This window comes from Ambystoma mexicanum, chromosome 1p (assembly GCF_040938575.1).
Source record: "Ambystoma mexicanum isolate Mex_15411 chromosome 1p, UKY_AmexF1_1, whole genome shotgun sequence".
NCBI classification, from domain to species: domain Eukaryota; kingdom Metazoa; phylum Chordata; class Amphibia; order Caudata; family Ambystomatidae; genus Ambystoma; species Ambystoma mexicanum.
The window spans coordinates 843,015,875-843,039,408 of NC_090921.1; the positions used below are offsets into that span (position 1 = coordinate 843,015,875).

The 23,534-nt window shown below is 46.9% G+C and overlaps 1 protein-coding gene across 3 annotated transcripts in view; it reads left to right on the forward strand.

Moving 5' to 3' along the window:
- CMC2 (C-X9-C motif containing 2) overlaps positions 1 to 22,871 on the forward strand; it is a 175,457-nt gene extending 152,586 nt beyond the window's left edge. For all 3 annotated transcript variants that reach the window (XR_011304850.1, XM_069652850.1, XM_069652855.1), the window contains one exon: positions 22,670 to 22,871. Coding sequence is in view for 2 of the 3 variants with exons in the window: in XM_069652850.1 (XP_069508951.1) it covers positions 22,670 to 22,756 (87 nt within the window). In the remaining variant the exon portion in view is untranslated. The remainder of the gene's footprint in view (positions 1 to 22,669) is intronic.
- The last annotated feature ends 663 nt before the right edge of the window (positions 22,872 to 23,534 follow it).

The following is a 23,534-nucleotide window of genomic DNA, read 5'->3' on the forward strand; positions in this document are numbered from 1 at the left end:
CCGACTCACTCTGCAGGGCACACTTTGGATGTCCTGATCTCTTTAGACCTTCCCCTTTCTATCCCTCTCACCACTCCTCTCAACTGGAGTGATCACTTTCTCCTTTCCTCCCAGCTCACTCTCTCAACCCCTCAGGCCAAGCCAACTCCAGCACTGCCACCCACCTTCTCGGTTATCCGACCCATGAAGCGCGTGTCAGTTGAGGCTTTCACCACCACTTTCTCACCCCTCCTCAACCTTCGGCTGACTCTCACCCTGATACAGCCCTTTCCATGCTCCACTCTGCTATTTCTGATACTCTTGATGTTTGCGCCCCTGTCATGGGGATCCGCCTGAAGCCCAAAGCCAAGTGCAACTCCTGGTACGACTCGGACCTCGTCAACCTCAAACGCAAGTGCAGGGTGGCTGAGAGGAAGTGGCGTGCCTCTGGTACATCCTCTGACAAACGGGCATGCTGCCTGCTCCGAAGGCAATACCGGCTCTCTGTCCGCACCAAGAAGAGAGCTCACATCTCTACGGCATCTAACAACTTGGCCGCACTCTTTCAAATCTGCAAGGAACTGGCCAATCCTGCTGCAGTCTCTACCTCTTCTATCCCCTCCCAGGCCATCTGCACGGCTATGGCTTCTCATTTCATCTCTAAAACTCAGGACATCCTGTCCTCTCTCACTTCCTCTCCCCTTCCTCCCTCTACCCCTCCTTCTCTGCCTTTCCCCTATTTTCCCCAGACAATATTTCTTGACCAGCCCGATCTATGAAAGTCTCGTCAAAACAGGTTCACCCATGTTCCTCCAAAACCATCAAGGACTACATTGACACCTTGGCTCCTGCTCTGGCTGACTTCTGCAACCACTCCTTTGCCACTGGAGTCTTCCCTTCCCCCCTGAACCACTCCCTTGTGCATCCTCTTCTACAGAAACCCTCTGCCGACCTGTCCTGCCCGGCTAACTATCGCCCAATCTCCATTACTCATTTCCTGGGCAAACTCCTGGAAAAAGCTGGCCCTCTCCCAGCTTAATCTTCACACTAAATCTGCTGGTTCTCTTCAGGACCATCGGTCTGGCTTCAGAGCTGCCAGAAGCACGGAATCTGCTCTCCTGAACATCCGTGAAGACCTGCTCTCCAACTTTGATTGCAACACCCCTTGTGTCTTCATCTTACTCAATCTTTCCTCTGCCTATGACACGGTCAACCATGCCATCCTGCTCAACCGTCTCCGTGATAACCTGAGTATCACCGATCAGGCCCTGGCCTGGCTGACTTCTTTCCTTTCCGATTGACCCTCCCAGGTCCAACGTAGGTCCTTCCTCTCCTCTATATCTCTACCTGTGGTGTCCCCCAGGGCTCTAACCTCTCTCCCTGGCTCTTCAACCAATGCCTGGGACTTCTTGCCCACCGCATTGCTGTTCTCGGCCCCAACTTTCAGTGCTATGCGGATGACACTCAGCTGATTTTCAGGCTCCCCTCAGCCACCTCTTCTCCTTCTCTCATCTCTGACGACTGTCTGCTATCCAGGAGTGGTGTGCCACCAATGATCTCTGCCTTAATTCCAGTAAGACAGAGATTTTCCTCATCGGCACACCGGCTCCCTCCTTTCCTGTCACTCTCTGGCCAGCCTATCTTTGTCCTCTTCCTGCTCCCACCTGTGAGGCTATAAACCTTGGGATCATCTTCGACTCTGCACTCTCCTTCACTCCTCACATCTCTGACGTCTCTAAGAAGTCACACCACCAGCTGCACATCCTCAGAGGTATTCTTGCTTTCCTCTCCTTCCCCCAGAAGCTCACTGTCTCCAGAGCTCTGGTTCTCTCTAGGTTGGACTACTGCACTAGCCTCTTTCCAAATCTGCCTGCCTCTACGCTACACTCTCTGCAACTCATCCAAAACAGGACTGCAAGACTTGTCCTTGGCCTCAAGCCCAGGGATCGTATCTCTCCAGGACTGAAATCTTTGCACTGGCTCCCAGTGGCTGCGAGGATTAAGTTCAAAACCCTCTGCATTGTACAGAAGGCCTTCTGGTGCCTGGGGCCTCAATACCTTCAACTCTCTCTTCCTAAATATCTTCTCGAGCTCTTCGCTCATCCGCCTCCAACTCACTCAGGGTCATTCGCTTTTCCGAGCAACAAGTTGGTGGTAGATCTTTCTTCGACTGGGGCCTCTTTCTGGAACAGCCTCTTTGAAAACTGAGGAGAACCCTCTCTGCGTCCGGAAGCACCTCAGGACCTTCCTCTTAGCTTCTACTTTCTCTCCTACTGTCCCCTGCTGAACCCCTGGCTGAAACTGAAACTGCACTGGTGACCTGGCTACCCTCTGTTCTCGGGCTCAGGTCCCCTCCCCGCCAGTTGCACACCCGCACTGCCCCTCTGGCAATCTTTGCACTTGGGGCTGTTTTCTGTATCTCTACAGCCCCCTACCAGCACTTGACACCTGACGTCTACACTTACCCTTCCACCTGTCACCAGCTGACCGGTCTTCTTATTATTGTTCTTATTGTTTTTATTTATTACTGTCATCCTATGTACTGCACTTCCGCTCCCCTCCCTCTCGCTCTTTTCCCTTCCCACTTTCCCCCTTCCCTGTACCTGTACTTGCGCAATCTCAATGTCAACTGGCCTAGTAAGATCGTTGTCTCTGTCTTCCATCTGTTCCCCTCCCTTGCCTAGTTGCGCCTTGAAACACTTGTGTATAGGCGCGTTACAAATGCCATATCATATCATATGAATTGCTGTGAAATTATCCTGACAAAACTTTGCTGTTGATTCAGAAGAACTTGGAGGTTAAAGAAGAAGTGGCACAGCCACTGAAGTGTTTTATGAATTGCTGTGGGATCATCCTGACAAACTTTATTGTTGATATAGAAGAATTATTAAAGTATTTAGTATCTTAAGAAGTAGTTGTGTTGAACATTTGCTATAAGCAGAAAGACAAAGACATGTCATCAAATTGGACTATTGCTTACAACTGGACAACTTTTGGAGCCAAAAAAACGTTAATCCAAACTTGGTTACAAAAAGTAACTTGTTTATTTGAACTTTTAAGCAAAAATCCTGCTTTGGATCTGGGGAAACGAAAACAACCCATATTACAAGGATATACAGTTCTCCAGCATTGGATCTTTCATGGATTCACATGCTTAGAATATTCCCCGTCGTAAGGCTGGGAATCCTCGGTAAGTTATATAGACATTTTCCAAAGGAAAAATTCCGACACTTTTGTGTCCTATCTACGTCGTTTTGGGCCGCGCACGCCGGCACCACTAGGACGTAGAGGTCTATATAGCTCCGCCCCATCGGCTCCCTCAGATTTCAACCGTCTTCCAAAGTGGTGGGAGTACCTTGCGGATCTGCTATTTGGTTAGGTTGTACTTTCTACTTCTGCGACTGTTTGTTCTTCTCAAGAGAATGTCTGGAAAGGCGTCGTTTTGTCCGTGTGCTACATGCAGTCTTAAGAAGGTGCACGAAGGGGATGGTCCTATGGACTGCATTTACTTCCTTCATCCTCACCACACGGCGGACACTTGTGAAATCTGTCAGGGTTTCTCCCAGAAAACCCTCAAAGATCGAAAAAGACGCCTTGTCGATTGGCTCAATGACGGAGCGGGTGCGTACCCGGCATCGGAGGTGGGCTCCACGGCCTCAAGAAGTAAGTCGGAACCCCTGATGAAGAAGGCACGTGCTGCCGAAAAACGACCCTCGGAGAAACATTCGGAGAAACATTCAAAGGCCTCCTCTTCACACAAGACACCGTCTTCTTCCTCCTCATCTAAAAAGGAGAGAAAAGAACCATCTAAATCCTCCTCAGGAGACCGTCATAAGTCTACCTTGAGTCGAGAGGCCGCGGCCAGCAAGTCGGCCCCAAAAGCGGCGGGAACACCTCAAGGCCCTGCGCCACTGGCTTCGTCGACGACCCGCTCGTCGCCGCCTGCGTCATCGGCGGCTCCTCCCACAACTGCGGCGGTAGGAAACATATCGTCAATGGTGGTCCCGTTGATGGGATGGCTACCAGAGGTTTTCGATCCCGTTCCGCCGGAGGCCCTGCTTCAACCAGAGGCGACTTTCTCCATCTCGTCGGCTGACGAGGAACGCGACATGGTCACGCGCCCAACCGATCTGGGGCTGCAGCCGATCAGCGCGATGTCGCTCTTGGGTGTGGGTACCATCCCTACAACCTCGTCATTACTGAACCCCCAGGCGGTTCTGTCCTTGGAGGTGCTAAATACGCTACAGAAGCTATTACAGCGTTTGGAGACACAAATACCCCAGCCTAGGGCCCCGACACGGCTACAGTCTACGCCATTCATCGACGAGCCGGGCCCCGCTCCTCGCTCGACGTCCAGGATTACGGGCGCTTCCTACGCGGCGGAAGATTGCCCTATCCCGCAAGAAGGAGAACTACAGGACTCTGACCGTGAAGGATCAGGTTCAGACATCTCACTATACCCCAGCAGAGATGGAAGCTCCGAGAAGCCCGGCACAGCCATCACCACCTGACGACGTGGGTGCATTCCATGCCATGATGAGTAAGGCGTGTTCGGAGTTTGGCCTAGTCCCTGAAGAGGAGAAAAAGTATTGTTTTCTTTTTGATCATATGGGCAAGAGAAGGAAATCCATATTCGCCATCCCGATTTTGGATCATGTCTGGCAAGAGGGCCTGAAGATCATGCGTCACCCATTCTCTGAACCGGCAGTGAAAGGTCGTTTGGAGAAGAAGTTCAAGGTTCCGGAATCGACTCCCAAGTGCCTGATGTCTCAACCTTCGCCGGAGTCGGTGGTATCTGTGGCGGCGGCTAGAAAGGCCAGGTCTCAACATAAATGCACGACCCCGCCAGACAACGAGGCCAGGAGACGGGACGCTTTCGGCAAGAAGGTGCTGTCCGTCGGCGCGACTACAGTTAAAGCAGCCAACTCCTTGGCGATTATGTCTAGGTATGACAGGGAAATGTGGCACCGACTGGCTCCTATCTTGGAGCATTTGCCCAAGGAACATAGAAAGTCTGCCATGTTGCTAGTACGGGAAGGAGAGGAGGCCTCCAACCATGCTATAAATATTGCCGTCGACCTAGCCGAGTCCGGTTTTAAGCAAATCAATAATGGCGTAGTTCTACGTAGACAAGCCTGGCTCAAGTGCACTACGTTCAGACGGGAGGTGCAATATAAAGTCTTGGATATGCCGTGTGAAGGGGAACAACTGTTCAGTGAAAAAGTTGATGAGGCCTTGAAGGGCATGAAAGAGGATACTGACACGGCACGGTCACTCAGAGCCCTCCAGAGTGGTAGGAATTTTCGTTCCTTTCGTCCTTTCAGAGGGGCTTCTGGTAACTCCCGGTTTGGGTCATCTAGAGACCGAGGTTTCAGCAGACCCTCCTACTCGTTCCAAGGCTACAGGCGTGTGGCCCAATCTTCTCGTAGAGGCAGAGATGACCAAACCTCCAGACGGCGGGGTGCCTACCCTTCGTCGACGAAATATAAATAAACCAAGAACCAACAATGACATGTTTCAGGACGTCCTGGGGAGCCGAGTGTCTTGTTGCATCGACGAGTGGGAGCGCATAACAGACGACCAATGGGTTTTGGACACGATTCATCTGGGCCACTCTCTACAGTTCAAGGGCAAGCCACCACACATTCCACTGATGTTCTCGGCCCAGCCCCACCTTCGAATACTACTGCAGGAGGTGGCGCTTATGCTGCAGAAAGGGGCTATAGAACTGGTCCTGGTGGCAGAAAAAGGACAGGGAGTGTACTCCCGCTACTTTGTCGTCAAGAAACCAAATGGAAAATGGCATCCCATTCTGGATCTACGAGCGCTCAACAAACTGCTCAAGAATTTAAAATTCAAAATGCTGACGCTTCAGGAGGTGATCCGATCGATACAACCCGGAGATTATTTGTCGTCGCTAGACCTTCAGGACGCATACTTCCATATCCCGATGCGTCGACGGCACAAAAGATTTCTGCGGTTCGTTGTCGGACAAACCCACTATCAGTTCAAGGTCCTCCCGTTCGGTCTAAAATCATCCCCCAGGACGTTCACCAAATGTCTGGCTCCAATAGCAGCCTGGTTAAGGAAGGAAGGTCACCATGTGTACCCTCATTTGGACGATTGGCTAGTGAGGGGACTGTCTCCGGAAAGGGCACAAGAAAGCCTAGATGCCACCCTGTCCCTCCTGCAATGTTTGGGCTTCGCAGTGAACTTCGACAAGTCCTCGTTAAAGCCATCAAGGACCTTGGTCTTTTTGGGGGCAGAGTTCCACACACAGTCGGGGCTGGTGAAGCCATCCCTCGAAAGGATTCACAGACTGCAACAAAAGGCATCGGAATGGGAGGTCGACACCAGAGTGTCAGTACGAAAGAACATGTCCCTGCTGGGGACCATGTCGTCCTGCATACCCTTGATAGACGATTGTCGCCTCTTCATGAGGCCTCTTTAGGAATTCTTGGCGGATCAATGGGCACAGAGTCAAGGACGCTGGTCGGACAAGTTGACCATCAACGGCCAGCTCGTTCAGGCGCTTCAATGGTGGAGAATCTCCATACACCTAACAAAGGGAATGCCCCTACTGGAACCTGCGTTCCAGAAGACAGTGGTGACGGATGCTTCTCTAACTGGGTGGGGAGCTCCTCTGGACTCCTTACAGGTTCAGGGTTGTTGGTCATCGGAAGAGTCCTCCCTCCACATCAATCTGCTAGAGTTGAGGGCGGTGCGTTGGGCCCTAAAATCGTTTCTGCCACAGATCAAGGGCTCAGTGGTGAGAATCATGACAGACAACACGACAACAATGTTTTATCTACGAAACCAGGGAGGAACTCGCTCCAGGAGCCTGTCGACGGAAGCCCAGGAGATCTGGCATTGGGCCCTACAACACGTCATACATCTGTTGGCATTCCACTTACCAGGAGTAGAAAATGTGCAAGCAGACGCTCTCAGCAAGGAGATGAATTATCTACATGAATGGGAACTGAACGATCAACAACTGCACCGTGTCTTCGCGGAATGGGGTCATCCGGCCCTTGATCTCTTTGCGACGAGAGACAACAAGAAATGCTCCCAATACGCGAGCAGGTGGCCACAACAAGACTCGCTAGGGGATGCGTTCTCCTTCACGTGGACGGGCAAGTTTCTGTATGCCTTCCCCCCATTTCCTCTCATCCGTCGGACTCTGCAATGGATCCACACATATCCTTGTCGGGTGATCCTGGTGGCCCCGTAATGGGCCAGACAAGTGTGGTTCTCCGATCTACTTCACCTCTCAGCGGCAGAACCAATGAGGTTCCAGAAGATCCCCAACCTTCTGTCGCAGGAGAAAGGGGTCGTTTGGCATCACGACCCGGACAGCCTCAGTCTGACGGCCTGGCTCCTAATTTCGCCGAGTTTGGCACGTTAGCAATTCCAGCGGATTGTAGTCGCATTTTGCAAGCTGCAAGGGCACCTTCCACGAACACTTCATACACATACAAATGGAAAAGGTTCTGCATATGGTGCGCAGGTCAACCACGTCTGGTCCCGCGGTCGATCACACCGGAACAACTCCTACCATACTTGTTGCTCCTGGCAAAAAACGGTTTATCTGTTTCATCCATAAAGGTGCATCTAGCTGCCATCTCGAGATTTACTCGGAAGAGACATTCCACTCCATTGTTCATTGACTGCCTAGTTGAACACTTCCTTAAAGGGTTGTTTCGAACCTTTCCTCCCACGAAGAAGTTTCCTCCGATCTGGAGTCTGAACCTGGCCCTGGCAGCCCTGATGAAACCCCCTTTTGAACTAATGTCGTTGACATCATTCAAATTTTTGTCTTGGAAATTGGCTTTCCTTGTGGCCATTACTTCTGCTCGACGCCTGTCAGAAATACAAGCTCTAGTGATCGACCCTCCGTATTTGAGGTTTTTCAGTAATAAAGTTGTGCTGGCCACTAACCCGCATTTCATACCTAAAGTGCCTTCCATGTTCCATAAACACGCTTCTATAGTGTTGCCTACATTCTTTCCAACACCGTCTTCAGTGGCAGAGAAGACTCTCCATACATTGGACGTGAAAAGAGCTTTAAAATGTTATCTCCATCGCAGTCAAAGCTTCAGAGACACGAGACAACTCTTCGTAGCTTATGGTCCTGCGGCTAGGGGTAAAGCGATTTCAAAACAAGGACTAGCCAGATGGGTGTCTTCGGCCATTTCTTATTGCCATTCCAAGGCCGGAAAGCCGCTAGAAAAGCATCCAAGGGCTCATTCGACGAGATCTACATCGTCGTTGTCGACGGCTTTGTGGTCCAGAATTCCGCTGGGGGATATCTGCCAGGCGGCTTCCTGGTCGGTACCACACACGTTTACCCGACATTACTGTCTCGCACAGCAACATGCTGAGGATACACAGATGGGGCGGGCAGTACTACGTCACCTGTTCCAATAAGGTAAGCCCCAAGTGGGGTTACATCTTTCAGCAACTATGCTTTAAAGTGTCGTGTCTTTCACGGTTAACATGCTATAATGTAATGTGTTGCCATAGTAAATGGGCATTTTGATTATTGTGATGTTGGTTTGCATACACGCCTCCAATGTTGGGGCATACTGCTGTACAATCTATTCTAAGCATGTGAATGCATGAAAGATCCAATGCTGGAGAAGGGAATAGTTTCTTACCTGTAACTCCATTTCTCCAGCATTGGTATCTTCCATGGATTCACATGCGCCCGCCGGCCTCCCCTGAGCATACAAATCAGAGATCCCCCCATACTACTTTGGGGGCTGAAATCTGAGGGAGCCGCAGGGGCGGAGCTATATATACCTCTACGTCATAGTGGCGCCGGCGTGTGCGGCCCAATCGACGTAGATGGGACACAAAAGTGTCGGAATTTTTCCTATGGAAAATGTCTATATAACTTACCGAGGATTCCCAGCCCGACGACGGGGAATATTCTAAGCATGTGAATCCATGAAAGATACCAATGCTGGAGAAATGGAGTTACAGGTAAGAAACTATTCTTACTGGGTCTAAGTTGAACTTAACTTTTATTTCTGTTAAATTTCAATTCCTGTGTATTTCCTTTGAGTTTGATGTATGTATAAGTGTGAGGGACAGATTGCTTTTGTAAGAGTGGCCACACAGTGGCCAAGTGTTAAGTGTTTATCCAATCCTTTTGAGTTTGGCATCTTGTGAAAACATTGTACCAAGTTGGCTGCCTCGCGTTCTTGACCCTTCACAGTGGCTAGGTCGCCAAATGCCAGGAGCCTCCATGTAGAAAATGAATCTTCTTTTATTAGTTACATCATAGATCGGATTAGGCCACAGGTTACAGGCCACAAGTACTTTGGAGAACATTCACTGTCCACCCTCTCTCTCTCACATGCCTTTCACCAACTTGTCATCCAATGAACATCCAGCAGAGAACACTCGCACCACATTCTACTCCTAGAACACTCATGCTATCACATACTGAGCAGAGTAGATAGGAAGAAGGTACATCACAACACACCTCCCCGTTATGTGAAATGGAAAACTAACACACTGAAAGAGACATACACATCAACAAATCGAACCATGAGCAATTTACATCCCTCAACACCTCAAATCCAATTCCCCCATTTCCAGCTCTTTATGATAACTCCACTTACAGACCAAAATCTTACATCATCACAATTTGCTCCCTTTTTGCTAGTTCGGACCACTTGGGGGCACGATTTAGGAACTGTTTCATATTGGACTTATCTTCTGAACCCTACAACACAGTTCAACATGTTGATTTGGGAACTCAAAAAGTCCTATTTTCCATTTCACTTCCCTTCTGGATCCATTTTGGGTTTTTGGCAACAAGTATGCTTTTTTATTCAAAAGATTACTTTTCCCAGTATTCATTGTTCACTGCTTCATCTCCACCCTTGCAGGACCAGGTCGGCTGGGGGATGAAGAACACCTGTGGCTACAGGTCCTAGCAAGCTTCACACCTGAGGCGTGTGATTGTTAGCTAGTTCTAAAAGCCTGTTTGCTTCAGTCCAGCACTGGTCATTGTTGTGGTGTTGCTGTTTGTGACCAGTCCCTTGTTCCTGGTTCTTATGCAAAGTGTCTAGTTCCTAGTGTCCTATTTTCTGTTCCTGAATTTTGAAATGAGTGGGCTTATTAGTATTTTCTGCTTCCTGGAATCCCTTTCTGTCTTCTTCAATTTTGCAGTCTGTGCTTTCCTTTTCCTGTGCAGCCCAGTTTGTGGTTTTTATTACTTTGACTTTGCCCTATTCTGCAATGTAACCTTGATCCTTTACACAGCCCTCATTTATAGATTTGCTATTTAGTAACAATTGCCTTTCCTTCCCTGGGTGAGGGAGGGGAGAGGTTTTGCACTTGTAATTTCGTTTTTCTCCTGCTCCTGTCCATTTACTTTCTCTTGGAGTCTGTTCCTAGTTTTCCCTTGTGCTTCTTCCTTTTTTCCCCGATTGATTGTTAGGTGTAGCATGGTATTGGAGCCAGCTCTTGTGTGAATGCCTGTTTTCCTCACTATTCTGTAAGCGCTATTCCTACTTGTCCATTGTCACAAGTCTAATGTATTAAGTTATGTTCCCTTTGCTGTTATAGCCTTTCTGGGTCCCTGTTTGATCAGCTTGTTTTCATGGGCTTCGCTGACATTCAAGGTTGTGTTTCTCATCCTTGAGGATTGTCTTTAAGTTACCCTGTACAATACCAACAAGGGTTTTAGCTCACAGATCCTCTCATCGGTTGTCCTGTGTGTGGATTTGGCGCGGACAGTGCCTATAACAGCAATTGGGGGTGAGGAGCTTGCCGACTTTCTTTGTAATCCTATGTAGCTTCTAAGTGCTTAACCCACATCCCTTTTCACACATTTGTATTCTTGCACATCCTGGGTTTTAGTGTACATGTCTCTTGGTTACAGAGTGCCTGTTGTTTAACACAAAGCTATTCACTGTGTGTTGTTGGGCAGATTTCCTTTGTCATATCCACTGCCTTTGTCCTCTCAAGACACATACAAAAACATGCCCACATGACAGTGGGACAAAACAATACCACATCCTTCCACCCCTCAAAATACACAAAATATGAAGAGAGATGGCATACTTAAACTGAGAAAAAAAGACACCAAACAAATCTCTCAAACACCAAGACCATCTCTCTAAACATTTGCTGTCAAGTAACCACTCTAAGACAACAACCAATATGCGCAGCAGAAACACCACTGAATCTTGTGCACATATCTGGCTTTAAAAATGTCCTTCAACACCATCAGCTGGGATGCCAAACCTACATCCCGGGCATTCAACACTATACACATCCAGTATGGGCTTAAAAACCTTTGTGACCCAGTCACTTGGCACACTCCTTCAACTGTGGCAATACTCCAATGGCGTCCAACACCCAAAACACACAAGTGTCAGTAAAGACTGGAATGATGTATATGTACTCTTGCTCTCTATATGGCAGAGTAGAATCACAGAGTACCCCAGCCAAGATTCTCTATATGGTAAAGTTGGACAAGCAATCAAGACGTAAGCTCTCAGGAGGTGATGCAGGCTGGTTCTTAAGTACTGTGTAGTCCCCAAGCCCCAAACAAAGGAATGTCCACACACTATGCTATGTGATAACACAGTTCTTTATATAAAAAAGGGTCAAGCTATATACACATACAATAACAGAATTTGTGCTCAGGCAATACTATAATGATAAATGTATAATTTCTATGTGATACCTCAATAACCCCTTGCGTCCATTAAAATGCACCAACTGCTGAGTTGTAAATGACATAACAGTCTAATAGTAATGTGAATCAACACTAGACACAGGAGGGAAACAAGTGGTTAAAGTGGCAGAATACTTGTCCCTACCAAAGACACAGTTCTGTGTGAGGATCCCCCCACCTTGGCAACCTGTAAATAAAGTATATTGACAAACCCCAGTCCATATATTGTTTAGCAGAGTCGTATTTCCTTCTACAAATGTTCTACTACACCAATGTACCTGGTTTAGCAGAGTTCGTCGACGGATCCTTCTTGAGTGAACTCCCTTTAAGGCAGGAGCCACGGATCGTCGAGATTCCTCGAAGAAAGGGGTGAACAATGGTGTCGAGGCAGCAGCTTCGGTCCTTGCGGTGCTCGTCGACGATCGGTGTGGACGTCCTGCGAACATGTGGCGTGCGGTGTACCTCGACAACGATAGTTTGTTGCCGCAAAGCAGATCAATGAAGAACGTAGGTCCAGCAAGAGCGTCAGGTCGTCGGTGTTTGGCGTTGGTGATCAGGACTCGACCGTGACTGGCTTTCGGGTCTTCGTCAGTGTCTTTGAGGACTTCGGGTGGCGCAAAACCCACTGGCAGATTCTCCTCGGTTTTTTCGGCGCACCCAGACTTTCCCCGGCGGGGCCAATCGGTTGACTGTGATGAGCAAGGGATTCCTGGATTCAAATGTCTTAGGCAATGGAGCGTTGCAGTTCTGGTCGATGATAATGGTCGGCGACAGCGATGGACTTCAATGTCCGGGTGCTTCACTTCAGATTCCTGAGCAGTCTTCGTCTCCGGTCGGCAGCCTTTCAAGGACTGACATCCGGGGAGCGTTGGTGAAGGTAAGCTGGTGCACGATGGTCCCTCGTAGCTCGGGAAGAGGTCTCCTAACCAGGTCCTCTCTTGAATGAGTCCTTGACAGACATAGCAGCTTTCAGATTGGTGAAGGAAAGCAGCAGCAATTCTTATTCTTCCAGCAGGCTTCAAGGATAAGCAGCTTCAAGTTTCAACTTCAGCTTCTGAACAATTTGAGTAAGTGAGAGGTCCCCATATATACTGTTCTGTCTCTCATTCACACTGCTGGGCCAAGCTCAGCAGCCAATCATTCAGAAGGGCATTCATGCAAGCAGGCAGCCAATCAGGCTCACAGTGCATTCAGGCCATTCTTCTCCATCCAGATACTCACAACAAGGAATGTGGATTGGGGCAAGTACCAGCCATTCAGCACTCCACACTGCATTCATACCAGTTTCGGGCAGGGCTGTCAAAGTCATTGTGTCACACACCCGAAACCAGACAACCATAACATGAAATGTATATTGGCCACATACGAGAAAACTCTGAGCTGAAAGGTACTCTTTTTTTCGGGGACTGTGTGGATGAGGACCTAAATAATAATCCTGTATACACAAGTTCCATTGACCAGCTACCCTCCTTCACATCCAAAGGGTGTGACAGACCACACACAACATAGACCAAGGGAGAATGATCTTAGTCAATTAGAACATAAAAATGCATATTTTAATCGTCATTTTTTACAAAAACACAAAATATTTCTAAAAAAACAAACACACAATTTCATATGCACTAACAATGAATTAATTTTCACAACACATAGTTCATCAGAAACTCTTTCATCTTATTTGAAATGGAAGTGGGGTTAGTATCAGGAAGTGCAGGAGAGGTACTACTAATTAACCCTTTCAACAATTCTTCCCAGATTTCAGATTTTTATATCTCTATGTGTCGACACTTAGTCGTGTTTCAAGGCACATCAAAACCACTTATCCAAGTCAATCTCAAAAACAAAGTCTGATGGACCCGTCTTCAGGACTTTTCTTGTTGGTACCACTTATTTGGGGCGGGATATGTTACATCACATCTGTCCTTATTTGTGTGGAGCATTTTTATTTCTTGAGTGGCATGTGAGGAAACCTTTTCTGACGGCGATGTCTACACGGTAGTTCACGTGATGAGTCATTGCACACTCTTGATTTATATGGCTTGCATCCTCGATGTTTGTTTTGAGACTGCGTTTTCTTAATAATAAATTTGTCAACATGGGCCTCGTATGTTTCACATCGACCTTCACGTTATGTTTTAAACTAGCAAGCGTTTGTCAACAGCTTAATTCTCAGTGTTCGGTCGACGGACACACTAGCTGCATTGCATTCCCACGGGCACCTTTTGCACAGAAACAGAATTCTTTCATTTTTGAAAAAACCCGGTTGATTTCTTTCCGCCATCCAGAGGAAAACTTGTTTTCTCCGGATCGCAGAAAGAAATCAACCGCGTTTTTTCAAAAATTAAAGAATTCCGTTTCCGTGAAAAATGTGCCCGTGGGAATGCAGCGCGGCTAGTGTGTCCGTCGACCGAACACTGTGAGAATTAAGCCGTTAAAAGGTTTCTGATGAACTATGTGTTGTGAAAATTCATTCATTGTTAGTTCATATGAATTTGTGTGTGTTTTGTTTTTAGAAATATTTTGTTTTTGTAAAAAATGACTATTTAAAATGTGCATTTTTGTGTACTAATTGACTAAGATCATTCTCACTTGGTCTATGTTGTGTGTGGTCTGTCACACCCTTTGGATGTTAGGCAGAATCACCTGCAGTACCATTGGGGAAACTACAGGCAATCAGGACTACAAGCGTAAACACAATTTCACCTTTGGTAAAAGCCTGTACTACACAGTAAAGTGGTAGCGATGGATGAGCAGCCAGACGTATCTCAAGAGTTTAAGGGAGCAGTAGAACAAGTTACACAAAGGACCAACTAATACAGTGATTCAAGTAAACACTTACTCAAGGTTTCGTGGTAAAAGAATATACATTTATTTACCCAGTCATTTAGAAAACATCACTCTAGCATAAGCAGCTCAATATCACACACTAATACACCACAAAAATCCAACCAGTAAGTAAATGAACAAGTTTAGCTCCAAAATGAAGTGGGAGCAAAATGACACTTCAGATACTTAATAAAGGAGGGGAAAAGACAAGGTTATAAGAATAGACAGCCCAAATACATTCATAGGCAGGGCAAAGGGTTTCAGTTAGATGCAACCAGCAATTCTTCTCAACAGGCTTGGGCCAAAGTCCATGGTTCAGAGTGTTTTGTATAGGATAGCACAGTTCTGGTATATAAAGGTTAAGCCTTTGCCACCGATTTTTTAAGAATTTGGCTAGGCGGAAAGTTGGACGAATGTTTAGGGAAGGACATGCCTTTGTAGTTGAAGAAAATTTCACGCACTTTCTCGATGGCCGAAAAGATTTCTGAACCGCGATTGCACAGTACCTCGTCAATGGCGAAAGCTGTAGCTGAGGCAGTTGTTCCTGGCAGTTTGAGCAGATCTCGCTGTTCCTGAGCTTCAATTGTGGGGACTAGGAGGACGTCGGGAGGTTCCTGCACTGCCTAGGGAAGAGGCCAAAAGCTGTAGCAAGACGTTGGTTTAAGTTGTGAGTGCCTTAAAGTCCACGAGCTGGTTTCCTTCCCTCTGGCTATCCGGTTTTCAACAGCACTCTGAGGAAAATTCGACCAGAATAGGACGGTGTCCAGGTGGCTTGTGAGTTTGTTGTTCCCACCAAACTCAAGGGAATAAGTTAACCTTGAAGGGCTTCTGTAGAGTTTCAGGCAATTCGGACATGCAGCAGGGCTTCACCGGTCGTCCAGGAGTTGCAGCAGTCCTCTTCCTTCCTCTCCTCTTCGGTTCTTTCGTTCCAGTGGTCGACTCTGCTTTCCAAAATGGAGGATACTCCGAGCTTTAGTCAAATTCAGCACGGAGCTGCCACCAGCCCATACCCTGCTCTGTGGGCCACACACACAGGTGCCCAAAAACATACACTAGGGGTACAGGGCTGTACCCCCACCCATGGGTGCCATAAGGGTTTCCCAAGGGTCTGTTCACCAAACCAAAAAGAGGAAGGGCTGCACTGCCAGGAGTCCCACTTGGACTCCTGTGCAGAGAACAACACAGAACATACATGATAAAAGGAGTACAGGACAAGGACATGGAAGCCCTGTCCCACCAATGCATTTCCAGCACCACAGTGTCCAACATCTACAACACATGGGTGTCCGACACCTCTGCGACTGCACTAGGTGGTATCCCATACCCTCTTGACTCACATGGTGTCCAATACTACACAACTTAACGCTGTGTCTAACAACTGCAACTTAACATAGGTGTCCAAACCTCTTCTTGCAACCAATGGCTTCCCACATCACACTGATAACTGAGATGTTCAAAACCTCCTTACAACCGTGGGTCGTCAACACCCTGGAAATGGCACGTAGACGGTGCGTAGCCCACTTTTCCAATAACTCACTAAACTCGGGCAAGCACTCGTACATAAACACATAACTCTGCCGCCCCCAGCTGGCCCTGTGGGCTGCTAGGCGACAAGTCCCTTGTCCAGACCTAGCGTTTGCAACCTTGGTTGTACCTGTGAAAATAAAACATTGTTACATGGAACCTAACCTAAACAATAGTGCAATGTTTCTTTAAATAACTTTTGTTGCTACAATTGACCTAAACAGAGGCCACAACATATATCCAATGAACATACAAATCACTTCAGCTCACCCTTAGCAATTGAATGGGCCTCACATCACAGTCAAAACATGACAATACACAAACTTCAATACACGACAACCCATGAACGGCCAACAATGGTCACCCTTTAGAGCCAGTAGCTAGAACCTACCTGTGAACTGAATCTGAAGCTGCACTCAACACTACAACAAATAATTTCTCCACTTTTCTGAGAAGTACTCAACTCCATTGTCAAATAAAATCATTGCCTCCAACAATCACACGGTCCCCACCAGACCTCAATAGCACTTTACCATAGTTCACCGGTAACAGGCCCCGTCCCTCTCCACAATGTTTTTTGCGCCTTTGTGTTTCCTGGAGCACACACACTCAGCAATCCCTGGAACACCAAGTATCGAGGCATCTTCTTCATACACCGTAGGTATCTTATGTGATGCACACATGCATGGTTCTAAATTGAGGGGAGCTGGGAGCCATTTAACTCCTGCTTGTAGCCTAGAAGAGCCTGGTTTGCTTAAAACCAATAGTTTCCAGGAGCTACTTTTGGTTCACCAGGCCAACTGATGCAGAACATACAAACTGTGAATTTAAACTCTGTGCATTTCTGACAATCTGTAAATAAACCTTAGGACACATCTATGTGACGTTTAAAGCATAAGGGGTAATAAATACTAGATACAAATATATGTTCGCTTTTTATGTGGAAGCTAGATTTGCATAACTCTATGTACTAGCTCCTCGTTCCCCAGTGCTAGCTCCTAGTAACTGGTTACTGCTGGAGTCGCAGGAGCTGCTTGTAGCTCCTGCTTATCCAGTCTTAATTTCAAGCCCTTCATTTCGAGCCCTGCACCCGACACGTCCTAGGGTTATTTTTTTCAATAAATAACATATCCGTCATGCGTCGCAGTGCTGTTCTTTCACTGAACATCTGAAAGTTCTCTGACGATACCAGCATTCTGCCGAATGCAGAGCTCTTTACTCTTTCAATGAAGCGTGCTTGCCGCCTCTTATTCCCTAATGTGCTCCATGTATGGAGCTGTTCACACTGGCCTCTTACATGCCGCCTGCACACCCGCTGCAACCAAGACAGCTCTGACGAGCACGGGCGCTTCTCTGCCCCACCTCTTAATGTTTCCAGCAACGCAGACCGCTCATACCAGGACACACTGCAGTTACTTTACACGTCGGTCCCAGGCCCATCGCCGACCCCAACGACACAGGTAACTATAAAATGGGAGCAATGCATCCCTCTCCTGCCCATTTCCCCTTGCCACTGGTACATGGGCATGCCCCTTTCCAGGCCTTGGTATTTAAATCACAACTGCACCACACTGGACATTCCAAGGTCTTTCCTGGGAGTCTGGCTAACCAAACATATTCCCAGAGAGAGGGTACATCTCTCTTTGTTAGGAGGTAGTGGGGCAGGCAGTGGATGTCCTTGGGCTGTTTGTCGAGCACAGCGCAGGCCCTTCCTCAGCACAGTACATGTTCAACTCATTGCCATTGTCACGATGTGGCTTAGTCCACAAATATCAGGAGCCTCCATGTAGAAAATGAATCTTCTTTTATTAGTTACAGTATAGATGGGATCAGGCCACCGGTTACAGGACACTGGTACATTGGGGAACATCCACTGACTACACTAACAGATAAGTACCCTCTCTGGAATAAACACTCACAACATCACATCCATACTGAGCAGAGAAGATGGGAGGAAGGTACATCACAACAGGATCCAAAGCCAGGGCATGTTGGCAGACTCATGCATTTGGGCTATGACGCCGAGAGGGGATACAAGAGGAGGTAGTAGATGCCATTGCTGTGGGTGCCTTAGCCAACTGGCAAATTAAAAGCAATGCATAGTGGTACACATAGTTTGCAGGTATTGTGTGAAGAAAAGGCCACCTAGCTAGGTGCTGCAAGAACTTTAGAGGGGCTACAGGGGTGGTTACCGAAGTCACCGAACGTGGCGTGCGTGAAGAATACATGATACATCAAGCCAGGGGCACGACTAGAAAAAATGATAAACGGTAGTGCAACAGGACTGGATATTTTATCATGCAATTATCCTATAAACAGTGTTTCTAGAGACACAATAGTCAAGGAGGGGAAGTCATGTGATGGGAAATTGATGGTGCTCTGTCTTGGCTCAGGAGACAGTTTCAGGACAAATTTAAAGGAGTGGATGGTAATGACATTTTTGGAATGGAGAATATTGAGCTCTCTGTGGTGAGGGGCAAGGAGAGTGAAGGAGTGAAAGAAAGTGGATTACAGGGAGACCAGCCATAGTGAGAAATGGGAGGGTGTAAGAGCGTTGGTCATGCAGACTATAGTAGTGGGAGATGGTTTTAGCTAAGTAAGTGGGAGGGGAGCAAACCCATGAATGGATTTGAAGATGAGCAGTGGAAATTTCATGAGGGACTCATTTTTAAAGAATGCCATCTGGTATGGATATAGTGTTGGGGAAGTGAGCATGTAGTGAAGTAGAATATTTTGTCAAATGGGAAATACGTTACAGAGGGAAGCCAAGGAGGATGCTAGCACAGCAGTCCTGGCGACAGCGTGGTAGTTAGTATGAGGGGTTTGGCCAAATGTTATGAACGTAAAGGGTATATTTTCCTGCTGTTGAGCAGGTTAATCCTGGCAGCAGTTGTATGAGTGATAAGGTTTTTGATAAAACATGTTTATTGAATTTTGACATAACCAAAACAGCCACCAAATCGGGGGCCAAAAACAACAAAACAACGAAAAAAGAGGGGACAACACATTAAGAGCACTCCAGTACAGCTTCTTCAGTCATGTGTTTACATGGTATTTTAGTATCTCACATCGCCGTGGGTCGCGGGCCACTCATCTCGCCCACCTTCTGTTCATGTGGAGACCACTACTGCTTAGGACGTCAAGGCCCAGTCTCTTCCCATTTCCCCCATATCTTGGATGCTTTATTCGGGCATCCTCTTGCGCGATAGACTCGGTGCTCCGTCATGGCACATGAGTCCATGTCAAGTATCCATTGTTCCAGTGTCAGAGGGTCAGGCGCTCCCCATTTTTGGGAAAGGTTGCGTTTCACTAGAGCCATGCCAGTGTTCAATAGCAGTTTTTCCCATTTATTGAATTCAGACATGTCCGGTACCCCCAATATTAAGACCTTCGGATCTAGTTCAACAGGGCAAGTAAGGGCTCTGGACAATTACGTACAGCACGCAGTACAATAGTCACGGATCCGAGGGCATGCCCAGAGGATATGAAAGAAGGTGTCTTCCTCCTCTCCACAGCGAAGACAGTTCGGACTCAGTACTCTCCTCCAGCCATACAAAAGAGTTTGAGGGTAGTACACCCTATGCAGGATTTTAAGTTGCACCGGTCTAAGTCTGGAGGAGATGGCTACCGCCCGTGGGTTCATTAGGATCTGGATCCAGTCCTCAGGGCCTATCTCCCCCCACCTCTGTTTCCCATTTGGCCTTTAATCCCAATAGCTCGGGAGTCGCGAAGGAGGTGATAGCGTTATAGAGAGCGGATGTACATTTGCTGGGGATATACTCGGGTAGCATATTGCGTTCGATCATAGTGTAGTCGGGGATTGAATCACCTGGGGGCATATGGGTTCGGAGGGCATGGATCAGTTGTGTAAAGTGCTACCGCTCGGTGTTGGGCAGTTGGAATCTACCCTGGATGTCTTCAAATGAGGTTAGTTTCCCATCTTTTAGGACATCTTTAATTCTAAGGAATCCCGCTCTTACCCAGCGTGGCCATGGTTCGAGTTTCTCGATTTCCTTCAGGTTGATGTTGTGCCATAGGGGTTGTGCTGCTGTTATTTTGTCTTCCCACCCAACAAACACGTGTGCCTGCCTCCAGACCGTAGTAATGTGAGCCTTAGTTGTGAGCGGGGGGGGCCTACCCGGAGGTTGGTACAGTTCCTGCAACAGGTCCGTGCCTTGTATGGGTTCCACTTCTGCCCTAATGTGAGGTAGCGCCCGATCCCAGTGAAGCAGGTCGTTGACTACCGAGAGTTGTGAAGCCCAATAGTAAGTCTGGAGACGGGGTACGCCTATCCCACCCTCCCAGACTGACCTCTGCAAGGTACTTAGTGCAATGCGTGAGCGGCCTCCCCCCCCCCCCCCCCAAATGAGTTCCCTAAGAAGGGTTTCTATACGGTTGAATTCGGGGGCAGGGATTGCAAGCGGGGCATTTTGCAAAACGTAGAGGAATCTTGGCAATGACATCATTTTAAAGAGCGCGGCTCTCCCCATAAGGGACAGAGGGAGGAGTTTCCAATGGTGGACGTCGTTGACCAGCCTATCCACGATCGGCTGGAGGTAGTCTCTTGTGTATCTAATTTATTTTTAAATGTCTTTATTGGCATTTGTGAGTAAACTTGTACAAGGATAAGATTCTGAAAGCAGTTACATTCAAAATGCAATAACTGGCGTAAATGTGATATGGTGATCAGCTTGTAATCTAATGAGGTCAGGTGTTACACAAATCCCCAAATATTTAAAGCCCTGCCGTTCGAGCCGGTATGGACATCCTGGTACCTCTGCCTGCTCCCCCCCCCTTCACCGGGAACATTACGGATTTCTTCCAATTAATTTTCAACCCACTGAATTCCCCGTAAGTGACTAGCATTTGAGTTACTATGGGGCAGCTCCGAACTCGGTCAGCCAGGTACAGTAAAAGATCGTCAGCATAAAGAGTTATGCGGTCGTCATGCCCTTCGGGCCATTTGAATCCCTTCCATGCTCCACATTGACGAAGCCACAGTGCCAGTGGTTCAATGGCGAGGGCGAAGAGGAGAGGGGAGAGGGGGCAGCCCTGCCGCGTGCCTCTACCCAAGGGAAAGGCTGCATGAGTGATAAGGTTGTGAAGATTGACATTGCTGTAAAAAGTTAACCAAGTTTGTGTTCCTTAGGGAAGGTTGGTTGGAAATGGGATAGACCAGAGAGGGGGTGGGGTGTTGAAGGCTGGAAGGTAGATGACTCCCAATTTTGAAGAGTTATGAATGAGACGTTTCCAATGGTGGCTAACCGAGAGGAATTTAGAGAGATCAGGAGTGAGAGACTGGGAAGGGGACGAGTTGAGTGTTACATAGATGGTAGAACCCAGAGGAGGAGATGAGTTGTCGGAGAGAAGAGGTTCAGAAATAGCTGAATTGCATAAAATGGAGAAGTAGTGCTTGTAAAGGGAGAAGGTCCTGTTGTTGAGATCAGTATTTTCTGGATAGGTCGGCCAGGGTTCCGAAGGAGAGTGTGCTGGCCCACAGTACCAAAGTCAGCAGAGTAGTGCAGAAGAATTAGGAGCGTTTACGATGGTGAACAGAGGTCAGAAAGTTGGAGACAAAATTGAGGGAAGTTTCTGTGGAGCATCTGCTGCATAATTGTTAAGGAACCTTTCTTGTTAGTATGTTTATTGTGTGCAATGCTTGAGTTTGGCAAACCAGAGCAAACCTCTACCTACGTGTTATCACTCATTTGACATCACAAATCGAGTTTAAAATGCATTGTATTAAACTGCTTAAAATACTTCCTTGCAACACCTGATGCGCTGAATATGGGTGTGTTGTGATGTCTAGTATGAGAGTAAGCACAAGACCAAGTATTAATAGGGATGTGGGACTGTAGGAATAACATGCCCCATTCGTACATAAAAATATATATTGTAAGTCACCTCTGATTTCTGTGACCAGAACTCCTTGGTCACCTTGGATATCCTTGCAACGTATGGGGAGGGGTACTTTTTCCCATATGTATTTCGGCTGTCAAATCAGTTTTCCAAACGTTATCCTTTGATCGGTAGGGTTTCCTCCTCTGCTTTTTTTCGCTCCTCTTCCTTTTACATTCCCTCTCTCAATTATAGGAATTTCAAAATCTGGGAAGTTTTTCTATTGATTTCTATTGATTTCCAATGTCCCAAGTTAGTGTAGGATTGGGATATATTGCTATGTGTATATAATCGGGTCATCTAGTTACTGTTTAATAATTCTTTTGAAAGCTAATTCCCATGTACTGGCTTGTTCGCAAATTTGCGGATTACTTCCAAGCTTTATTGTTGTGCGAATTTAAAAAGAAATCGTTGAATAAAATAAATGTACATTGTTAAAATAGAAAAAGTTGATAGTGTCTGGATGACCTGTTCTTCATGGGTAACCTCGGAGTCCTAGACCCTACATAAGTGCTATGTACGCTCTGTGTCATTCAGTTATGGTGTTGTTTTTTCTTTTAAATGACTTGCTTGAAAGGTGTATCCTTTTTTTTTTTACAATAAATAATGCAGTGTCAAATAAAATATCCTTTGCGATTCGTGAGCAGTTAATGCATATTCAGATGAATTTAAACGTCCTAATGATTATTTCTTTTACAACCTTTTCAAAGCACACCAATGTTTTTGTTTCTCTTTGCTTTTTAGCGGCAGCAAAACAGAGCTAAAAGCCAGTTGCGTGCTGCAGAGATGAAGCAGAGGCTCATCAATGCACAGAAGCAAGCTGGGAACTGACGCGTGCCATAGGAGGATATGGCTTTTAATAACTGGGCATTTCAGACGTCTGGAAGATTTTATTTTCTTGTTGCAGTGAAAACTGATGTTCAATAAAGTAAATGTTCTTAATTAATATTGGAAGCTAACATATAATGTTATTTCTTTGCCTTGTTTGGAAGACGGATTTACATTAATATTCCCATTATAACGCCTTGGTTCATATACTGCTTTGCTTTAAAAAATAGATTTTTTTTCAGCTAGCAGATCACACATATGTGTATAATGCATAGTACTCGATTATAATTAATATTGTGTTATCTCATTGTAATTGATAATTGCAAAAAACATTCTAGGGCCAAATAATATATATATTTTTATAGATGCCACCCACACCCTCCTCTCCTCTTTGATTTTTAACATGCACCCTTCTAGTTTTCCCATTTGAATGGAACTCCCCTGCTGCACTATGGGAAGTTGTTTGCCAGGGAAGTTACTAGCTTCCTTTCCTCTGGTCATCGGCTTAATTACTTTCCATCTTGAACTTGGCTGGTGTGCTTTCTGGTGTGCATCACACTCTCTTCACGATGTTGAGATCCCCCAGCAGCCCACACAGTGCCACCCTTGTGATAAATTACGAATTTGGCTTGGAGGCTGTAGAGCACAGTAAATGTTCAGTGAAAGCAGAGGAGAAACCGGCAAGGTGAAGGGAGGCTTGTCCTCTGAGAGAAGGCCTTTTTAAAAGGAAAAGCCCAAGTACATTTGTGAAATAAAAAGCCAAAAATAACCTTGAGGAAAA